Here is a 10,475-nt window from a genome sequence, read left to right on the forward strand (position 1 = left end):
TCACTTCCCCTCTGGGGAAGGGGGAACTGAGGCAGCAGGGAGAGGCTGGGACCAAGCTATTGCCAGTCAAGTGCCTGGGGTCCGCATTGCTTCTGCCTTGGCTCACCCCGGGGTGCTGAGCTGCTCACTCCTGTGGGACTGTCCTTGCAGGGCGCCTTTGGGCGCTGCTATGAGCTGACGGAGGTGGCCAGTGGCAGGGTCTATGCAGCGAAGGTCATCCCGCGAGCCCATTTCACTGCAGTGGGCATCAGAGAGAGGGTGAGTCCATGGAGAGGGGAGAGAAATGTCCCAAAGGAGGGAGGGCAGTGCCCAGAGGGACCCTGCAGAGCCCCATGGCCCTGTCCTTGCTCCTTCTCCCTTGGTCCCGGTTGCTGGGTGGGTCCCCATCCCCATTTCCCAAGGATGCTTGCTGGGGATCCGGGATCCAGAGGCTCCCCGGGGGGCTGCTGGGCTCCTGCTAATGCAGGTGGAGCGGGAGCAGGAACTGCATGGCCGCCTGCACCACCGGCACATTGTCTGCCTCCATGGGCACTTCGCTGACCACCGCCATGTCTACCTGCTGCTGGAGTACTGCAGCCGGAGGGTGAGCAAGCACCAGCATCCCAAAACAGAGCATCCCCATGCCAGGGCTTTACCAGGCCCCACACTGGCACCTTGGTCTGTCCCCAGTCCCTCGCCGACATCCTGTGGGCCCGAGGGAGGCTGACGGAGCCGGAGGTGCGATACTACCTGCTGCAGGTCATCTCAGGGCTGCGCTACCTCCACGGACAGGGCATCGTCCACCGGGACCTCAAGCTAAGTGCGTGAGGCAGCGCTGCGGTGGTGGTGGGGGACCCACACCAGTGCTGCCCGGGCTCACCTCCCTCTGCAGGCAACTTCTTGGTGACCAAGAAGATGCAGGTGAAGATCGGGGACCTGGGGCTGGCGCGGCTGAAGGCTCCGGCTGGTCAGCGCTGGGGGTGAGTGGGGCTATGGTGCTGCTGTGGGGGGGTCACTGCCAGGCTGGGGTTTACCTTGCTTGCTCCCCAGGGCGCTCTGTGGGACACCCAGCTTCCTGGCCCCAGAGGTGTTGGACCGCAAGGGACATGGGGTGCCCTCAGATGTGTGGGCCCTGGGCTGTGCCATGTAAGCAGGGACCTGGAGGGTGGGTGATGGGTGCTCCCAGCCGCACTGAGCAGCCTGACCCCCCCCCAGGTACATGGCACTGACAGGCAGCCCCCCCTTTGAGGCAGCTCAGCGGCAGGAGCTGTACTGGCACATCCGGGTGGCCTGGTACCCGCAGCCGCGCCAGCTCTCAGTCCATGCCCAGGCCCTCATCGCCCGTCTGCTGGCCCCCGAGCCCACAGCACGGCCCAGTCTGCAGGATGTGCTGGATCACAGCTTCTTCACCCAGGTGCGGGGCCGGTGCAGGGCACGGCCACGGTGGGGATGGGCCAGGGGGTCACTGCCTCTCGCTCCCCAGGGCTTCACACCACACAGGCTGCCACCCCGCGCCTGCCACTCGGTGCCCATCTTCCTGGCACAGGCCCTGCTGTGCAGACTGCGGCGGCGGCTGTGCCAGGAGCACCTGGGAGCACCGGGATCACCCTGCTGCCACCGTGGAACATCGCCGCCTCCACACCACGAAGGAGCAGGACCTGAGCCATGCAAACATCCGCTGAGGAAAACCTTTATTAGTGCTAGGAACTGTCTAAAATCCAGTCATTGACACAAGCAGGGTGGGACGTGACCCTTACGGACGGCGCACACACACACACACCAGTCTGCCCTTAGAACAGGTTAACAAAAAGAAAGAAATGAAAGAATCAAACCTGAACGAGACCTCTCTTCCCCGGGATGGGATAAAGAGCTGGGGAGGGAGAAGGAGCAGCTCCAAGGAGCCTGGTGCCTGGGGATCACCCATGCAGGGGGAATGCTTGGAGCAGCATCTCATCCCCCTGCTCTGCCTGGCTGCAGGCTCCTGCAGCACCTCTAACCGCACCGCACACAGCAGGGCTTACTGGAAGGAGGAACTGAGTTATTTGTGGCCTAGGAAGGAGGGAGGGAAGTGCATGGCTTCCCTGTCCATCTTCAGTTCTGTCCTTCAAGAGAAGAGGTCTGAAAGAAAACACTGAAAGCTTGGTAAAACGTGACATTAAAACACCCACAGCATTAACTCGAGTGGCCCCGGCACCGGTGACAGACACTCGCCTATGCCTAGAACAGAGGGTGGGGACAAAGACAAGATGCTCAGCGTGGCCCCAGCAAGCACCAAGGAACTGCTTTGCTGCTTACAGACCTGTCCACATCAGCGCAAGAGGGGACTGGTGAGGGAGGGCGTCACCAGGGGGTGTGGGGCCGGGAGGGGAGGTGACAGCAACAACTTTGTCTGCACTTGGGATGAGTTTCTTCCTACGCTGTCAGTCACTGCGGGGAACAAGCCAGAGCTGCTCAGTGACAGCCCAGACAAGAGGAGAAGCAAAGGAACACCCTGGTTGGGGAGGGAGATGCAGCACAAGTCCCTGGGTGGGGGGACCCATGTGCAGCCCTGGCTGGGATGCTGGGTGCAAGCGCAGCACTCGGCACTCTCCATGTGCCAGACCAATCCCGCAGCCCTCATACGGCATCAGCCGAGGCTGGAGGTGGGTCAGGACACCAGAGACTGAGATCTGCTCTCCAGGACCATCACCATGCATCCCTCATGCCGGCAGGAGCTCACAGCTCCCCTCTGCTCCCTTCTACCTACCCTGCACACTCACTGCTAAAAACCTTTCCCGGTCCATGCGTGATTCCTACAGGAGCAAACCCAGAAATCAGGTTCTGACCTTGAGGGCAGCGCTCCTCTCCACCAGCTCTGACCCATAGCCAGAGCAGAGCTGCCCTCCTGCCTGCTTGGGCTAGGAGAACAGCATGGCAGAGGGGGGCACACGATGCTATGCAACCCCACACCCCATGGGCACCAGCTTCAGGGTTCCTGGGGACAGGGGAAGAGCTGGGGGAAGCAGAGTGTGGCTGCTCCCAAGGCCGGGCAAAGGGCTGCTGCTGTCCCCCAGCTCGGCGCCTGGCACAAAGCCACACGGTATTTTTATCCTAGCATCTGTGTTGTTTGAAGCTGTCAGCTTCTCTTGCTTTAAACACAGCCCTGCCCTGTCCCACCCTGGCTCATAGGACAGCAACACACCCTGAAGCTGGCCCCTGGCACAGGGTCCCAGCACCTCCAATATAGCCTAGGGGAAGCCTGGCAGTGTGCGAGGCCCAGGCCACACTCCCCAGATCCACTATTGCTCTGGGAATAGCTGCACTGGCCCCCTTTGCCCCACTCCCAGGCCTGCTGCCCAAGCAGGGGTGTCTGAGGGATTCAGGGCAGGACATTCCAGTAATTGCAATGGGATCTGGGATCTGCCCATCTTTATTCCACAGCTGCCCTAAGACAGGGAGAACGTGGCTCCCAACAAGCTCCTCAGCCCACTTGCTTGGTGCTCGGAACAGTTAAGTCTGCCCCAAGGCACAAAACAAGCCACGCCTGGTGGGAAGTCTCATTCCTTAAAAAGAAGGGATTAGAACAATGACCCAAGCTTGGTAACTGCTCTCACCTTCTCTGGCTACAAACGAGGCCAAAACTCACCCTCGTGCAGAAATCAGGTTTGAAGTTCAGCCAATTTGTGTGGCTAATGACAGCCCCAACCCCTTTGTGCAGAGGTGTGTGCAACAAAGGCAGCTCAGCTCCCTTGGCAGAGCTGTCACTGCAGAGCCCTGTGACAGCTCTGCAGGGCTGAACCTGGCTCCTGAAGGCCAGGGTGAGCTTGGAGCAGGATCCTGGAGGAACAGCTCCAGGTAGGGGCTGCCCCAGGATGCATTTGGTGACAGAAGTAGGGGGCATTGCTTGGCCTGAGAGGACTGGAGTGTAGACAAAAGGAGCTGGCTTGACTCAGAACAGGCTGGAGCAGCTTCTCAGCAGGCTGAAGGCAGTGAGTTGCTCTCTACCTTCAGTCCTTTGCTGGCCAGGAAGGCATCCTGCTTAGGCTCACGGCCCAGGAACTTCTTCAACATGTCAGAAGCATCCAGGGAACCGCCAGGATGCAGGATGCAATTCCTGTAATCCATGCCCACCTGCAAGCAGAGAGAAACAGGAGGATGCGTTAAGCCACCCGCTGATGCTGCCACTTCCCTCCACCTCTGGCAGGGGAGGCATCCCCTGCCACTCACTGGGAGCCTGTGTGGGATATACTCCTACCTTACAGTTCATGATCCCCTCCTGCTTGAAGCGTGTGTGGAACATATCCATGGAGTACACTTCACTCCAGAGGTAGCCGTAGTACTGGGCGTCGTAGCCTCCGGCCAGGTGGCCAAACGTAGCAGGCATGTTTGTACCTTTGTGCAAAGGATGGGAAAGGGAGTTAACAGAAAAGGCTACTGGAATTGCTCACAGCATGGAAAAGTCCTTCCATAGTGTAAATATGTCAGAGCAGACACTGGGTCAGCTTGTTGACAATCCCAGGGGAAACAGAGAAGAACTTTGCAGCTATTTTTGTACTGTTTCAGCCCTGCTTTTCCTGGAGCCAGCAGCAGCTGTCTCTACTGAGCCAGCCTGAAGCCCAAGCCTTGAACACCTGATGAGCCAAGCTTGCAGGTGGGCATGGATTACAGGACCCCAAGCCCTTGCGTACCTGGGGTAGCAGGGACGCCCAGCACCTCTTCACATAGCCCAGCAAACACCTCCACGGGGTCAGCCTTCGTCTGGGTGTGCAGTGCCTGGTCCACCTTGGCCAGCACGATCTGACGCAAGTTGAAGAGCCCTGTTTCCAGAAGGAGGAGGCAAAATGAGCTGCTTCCTGCAGGCAGGAGCATTTCCAAGGCTGGGTCTCAGCCGTGCAGGCTGGGGGCCTCCCATAGTTCTCCTCACACCCAACTTCTGACCCCTTTCCCCCATCCTGGTTCAGCAGCACCTGATCCTCATCCCCTCGGTCCCCAGGGCACCATGGAGAGCAAAGCAAAGCCTTTCCTCCACCTGGCCAGCTCACTAAGGGTCTCCTCCTCCCCACACTCAAGGGAACACCACAGCAAGGCTCTGCCCTTGCTGGGAGCAGCACAGGGCCCTTGTTCCCTCCAGCCTCTCTGCAGGGACCAACCTGTGTTTGCCTGCCGGGATTTAATGAGCTTCTCCAGCAACTCATCAGGGATGGGGCTTCCAGTTTTGTAGTGCCTGGACATACGCAGCAGTGGCTCCTTCTCCCACACCCAGTTCTCCAGCATCTGTGACGGTGCCTCAACAAAGTCCCGCTCCACGTGTGTCCCACTGAACATGGCAAACTCCGCCTAGGAGACGCAGCAAGCTGAATAGGATGTCATTTAACCCCCCCAGGAGAGCATGACAGGAGGAAAGGTAACAAACCAGTCCCTCTGCCAGCCCAGCCAGGCCTCACCTGAGAGCACAGCTGGTGCATGACATGCCCGAATTCATGGAAGTATGTCTCCACTTCATCGTGCTGCAGCAGGGAAGGTGCATCCGGTGTGGGCTTGGTGAAATTAGCCACCATGGCAGCCACTGAGATCTGCCGGCTGGAGTCTGGCAGGAGGCAGCCTGGCTGCAGGCCGAAGCAGGCTGCGTGCCCATACTTGCCTTCCCTAGGCCAGGAAGAGGAGCCTGTTACACAGATCACCCCTAAGGCCACCCACGAACCACCACCACCCAGCTCAGAGCAAAAGCCCCCTGGTAACCCCATGTTCTGCCCTGCCTGAGCAGACACCGCTCCCACCGCACAGCCCCACATCTGGCAGTGGGACAGCCTCTTCCCCAGGTGCATGGCAGGCCCTCTTCCCCATGCCCTATCCCTCCTCTTGCTTCACCTTGCCCAAGGCCCCACCTTGGGTACAGGTCCAGGTAGAATTTGCCAATCATCTCCCCAGAGGAGGCATCTTTCACCGTGTAGAGCTGGACATCTTCATGCCAGACCTGAGCTTTCTCTTCCAGATGGAAGCTGAGGCCCAGCAGCTCCTGGTAAATGGCCAGCAGGCCTGTGGTGACCACCTGCATGGGGAAGTACTCCTTCAGCAGATTCTGGTCCACACTGTACTTGGTCTCCTCCACCTGGTTCATGTAATAGCGCATGTCCCAGGCATTGATGCGGTTGTCAAACTCCAGGCCGCGCTTCTCGCACTCTTTCTTTTTCAGGTCCAAGATCACAGCCCTCTCCTTCTCCCCAAGGGGTTTCAGCTTCTGAGCCAGCTCATCTAGGAAAACCAAGGCAGGCAGGGTTAGTGCCCAGGGCCGAGAGCAGCAGACCTGGCTCAACACATGCCCCAGCTCTTGGCTCCACAGCCAAGTGCCATACCCAGGAACGAAGCCACTATCTTGCTGCTTTTAGCCATGTTCATCTCCAGCACAAAGTCTGCGTGCGTGTTGAAGCCCAGCAGACTGGCTTTCTGAGCCCGCAAATCCACCAGCTCCTTGAGGATCAAGCAATTCTCCTGCATGGTAGAGTCAGAGTAAAGTGAAGCACGAGCCCCAGTGTTGAAAGAAGCACGAATGTCACACAAGACCCCTTTAGTGTCTGGCCCTGCTGGCAAGCAGCAAGGTCCACCTACCTCCTTGCACCTGGAGTTGAACATCTCCTCCACCTTCCTCCTTGTCTCCGGCACGTAGCACTTCTTAAGGAGAGGGAAATAGTGTGGGTATTTCAAGGTGACTTTCAGCTTGCCATCCTCTGTTTTCTCCAGGGAGTTCAGGAAGTCCTCAGGGAGCCCTCCTGAGAAAAGAGCAGACAAGACTGACGGAGAGCGCAGGCCTCTCCAGAAACACCAGCTCTGGAACCAAGGACAGGAACAGGCTCTTGGCTCCTTAGCCAGAGGAATTCAGGCACTCAGGGCCACAGTAGCAGAGAAATAAGCCCGAGTACTCCATACCTAGCTCTTCCTTTGAGAAGGGTAAGTAGGTGGTGTCTTCATTGAGGTTCTTGTTGAAGTCTATGCAAAGGACACTCAGCTTTTTCTTAATAGCTTTGATTTTCTTTAAAATACAGATGAACAGAGAAAAGCTAGTCAAAAGGGGGAAGTCAAACAGCACCATTCACTGTCTGCAGGCAGCAGCTTGCTGAGCTGCCCAGTGGTGAGTCTGTACTTGGCTTGAATTCAAAGACAACACAGCAGAATTAATTGGATGAAGGTGCTGAGCATTCAGGCTAGTACAGGCTCCCTTGGATCACACCTGGTAGGAAAGCAGCCACCTCAGCAAGGTCCCGACTGTCTCTCCTGTCAGTTCAGGAGGTGCAGGTGTTTAAGCAACAGCCTCCTCTACCTTCATTTCACTTCACCTTCTCTTCTATTTTTAATCCTGCTTCAATCTCCTTCACTGAGCCACCGGTGCATGGTAAAAGAAGGAGATGCCGAGCAGCTCAGCCCCCCTCGCCCGGTCACCCCTTTGCATGCAAGTGCTGCTTCCAATTGACTTGCACAGCACCATCTGCAATTTCAGCTCCCCAGGAGCCCCTCAACAATCAGTGTTGACCCCACTTTGTAAATGTCATCCCCTTCAATGGAAAGGAAAAAGAGGGGCATAGAGGCATCACCAGTGTGCCCAAAATCATGTGAATCAAGGGCAAAACTTGAGTCTAAGCCTCAGTCCTCTACTCTAGTGCTACAGTGTCCTCTTAGCCTTGCAAGGCTCCCATGCGTGTGCTTACTTTAAGCTCTGTGATCTCACCTCCTGCGTTTCCTCAGGGAGATGGAGACCGTTTCTTTTACCCAGTTTGATCAGCCTCTCTAGATATCTCTTTGCTTCAGGCTTCAGTGCAGCACTCTCTGCTTTCTCCTGTAAAACAAAACCCAGAGGCACAGGGATCAGGTGTCACAGAAAGCCAGTTCCTGGTGGGAGTTGGGGGTTATTGTAACACCAGTGACTCAGAAGCAGATGGAAACACCCCACAAGAGGGCTTTGGTTTGGTGCGTCAGCTACTACCAGACTGCTTTAAGCACATCACCTTTATGCCATATTACAGCACGCTCCAGGCCATTACCCTGCCCTGTCACCATAGAAGGCAGGCTGGGTTTACTAACACCACCTTATCAAAGGGGTAACTGAGGCCCTGAGGGAAGGAAAAGCCCTCAAAGCCCAAGTTTCTAGTTCCCCAAAACAGCTGGACCATTCTGCCATGATCACACAGCGATTCAGCTCCAGACCTGACTCATCATCATTCACTTCTAAGTTCTGGGGCGAGGAAAAAGGGTTTGTTGTAATTCCAGGAGGTTTCAGTGCCCTGCTCGGGCACATCACTGACCTGGAGCCAAACAATCCTCTGGTACACGTCCTGCCTCATGCTCATCTCCACGTCGAACTCTGAGAGCTTCTTGTCAGCCTCAGTGCTCGCTGCACGGATGTCTTTGCAAGGAGAGACGTGCTGGGGAAAGTCCAGCATGTTCCGATGGACTGCATGAGAGAAGAGGGACTGTGGTAAAGGCAATGGCTTCATGTCCCAGAACTGCTCGTGAGTGGGAGTATACACAGAGAGCCTGTGTTAACTGGGAGCCAGTTTGACAGCCCCGGCGCCCGACCTGCCTGCCCACACAAGGGAAGAGTGAGGCAAGTGGCTGCCATCAGACAAACCCAGCGCTGTCCTCTGCAAGCAGCACACTGTCACTCACAGCACCCGGTCACCCTTCCCCACTGCCATCCACCGATTTCCCTCCACAATCCCTCTTTCTCACAAACCCCTCACAGATTTCATGCCTGTGAGTTCCCAAAGCCTTTTCCTCATTTACAGCTGGTATCAGAAAGAATCACAGGATTTCTATGCTGGCAGACACAGGGCAGCATCATTTTATGGCTCCTCTCCTTATAGGACCAGGCTAAAAGTGACACGCCTTTACTGCAGACACTCCTCAAAAGCCACCACACCCCAGGCGTGCTCTGGCCTAAAGTGTTTCCATTTTAGAAGTGAAAACAAGCTGACACCATCTCTGAAATAACACAGCTCCAGCAGGAAGGCGCTGCCCTCCATGCACAAGGACTCTCCACCCAGCAGAAAGGGAGCAGAAAGCTACTCTCTGTTGGCCAGGGAAAGTGCTGACAGTTCTGCTGAAGTTAACATTACCCCTCCTTAGTAAGGGCTTTTCCTCTTATTTTAGGAAGAAGAAATCAGAGGGAAGAAAGAAAAGGCCTGCAAGCTGGCTTCTGCTCCGCACAGAAGCCCTACAATGATAGCACTGTTTGAACAAGGCACACAGAGAGACATTTATCTGCTGCCTTAAGGAAAAAGTTAGCAAAGAGCTGAAGGTTTTTTAGATGATCTGAACCATTTCTGCCAACACACAATTTGTTCCCACTAATGCACCTTAAAAGCAGGAGACAACCTGGCTACTCCTGCCACAGACCATGCTGCTGCCAAAGCACTGTCCTCGTTTTAGACCCGCTCTTCTATTCCAAATCTCTACTCTTTGTACTCATATCTAAGCTGTATAAACATTAACTGAGAAAAAAACCCAACAGACTGCTGAGGGAGCCAAGGGAAGGAAAAAGGAGGTAAAAGTCCAGAGGGAAAAAGCAAACACCAAAAAACCTTCATAAGATGTGGATGTCCAGACCTCCAGGCCTCCTTCTCCATGTACATACCTGTATATTCAACTTCCACATCTGCCAGCGCCTTGAGAGTGTTTTCATAGGACACCTCACCCTGCTCCTGGGAGCCCACCCGGTCGTACACAAGCTTGGTCCTCTCTGTCAGATCTGCAGCCATGGTTTCGATCTGTTCGGCCGTCAGGTCCCATCTTAGCTGGTTTGCCAGCAGCCTGGGGGACTGGCTATCCACAACGTTACCTGGAGACATGAGGGAGGAAACGCTCTGCGAGCCTTACGCAGGCTGGGAGGAAAACCGCAGCCGCATAGCTAAGGATCGATAAAAAGCACTTAAAACTTAAAGGAGAGGCCCAGCAAACAAACCACGCCGATGGACAACCAGGCTCCGAAGGAACCCGGGCGCTAGCGGCAGCCGGGTTACGTCCCGGGCGCTGTTTGCCCTCTCAGTCACCACCAGCCCTCCCCAGAAACCCGACTCCCCGCCGTGCCCCCGGCAGGTGCCTCTGCCGCGGGAGGGGGGTGACTCTCGCAGCCCTGGACCGGAGCTGTAGGGCACAGCGGTGACAGCGGGGGGGCAGGAGACCAGGGGCTCCCTACGGCAACCCTTGAAGGGGAGGGGGCAGCCCCGGCTCCTTCCTCCTACCCCATCCCTCTCTCCTCCGCCTCGCCCCTTCACGGCCTTCACCTCCTTCCCCCTATCGCCCCCAGCGCCCGTCCCAGCGCCCTCGCTGCCGCCAGCCCCGTCCCGCCGCCGCCCGTACCTGCGGGGGGCGCCATGCCGGGAGGCACCGCTCTGCGGACGAGGCCCGGAGGAGACCGTGCCGGCCCCGCGCACGCAGCATGTGCCCCAACCATAGAGGCAGACAGAGAGAGCGGCCGCGCAGAGGGATTCTGGGAGCGTGGAGGACTCAGCGCCGCTCTCCCCTTC

General features: G+C 56.9%; 1 protein-coding gene across 1 annotated transcript; it reads right to left on the reverse strand.

The window, feature by feature from the left end:
* Window positions 1-1,738: 1,738 nt before the first annotated feature.
* On the reverse strand, window positions 1,739-10,410 carry THOP1 (thimet oligopeptidase 1). The gene is given in 14 exon segments (XM_080634205.1): window positions 1,739-4,089; window positions 4,214-4,350; window positions 4,647-4,775; window positions 5,109-5,295; window positions 5,403-5,604; window positions 5,844-6,210; window positions 6,312-6,447; window positions 6,565-6,725; window positions 6,883-6,985; window positions 7,679-7,786; window positions 8,253-8,401; window positions 9,584-9,787; window positions 10,309-10,351; window positions 10,354-10,410. Coding segments are annotated over 14 exon segments (2,121 nt in total). The 5' UTR covers window positions 10,390-10,410; the 3' UTR covers window positions 1,739-3,930.
* Window positions 10,411-10,475: the final 65 nt, after the last annotated feature.

This window comes from Psittacula echo (assembly GCF_963264785.1).
Source record: "Psittacula echo genome assembly, chromosome: 24".
NCBI classification, from domain to species: Eukaryota; Metazoa; Chordata; class Aves; order Psittaciformes; family Psittacidae; genus Psittacula; species Psittacula echo.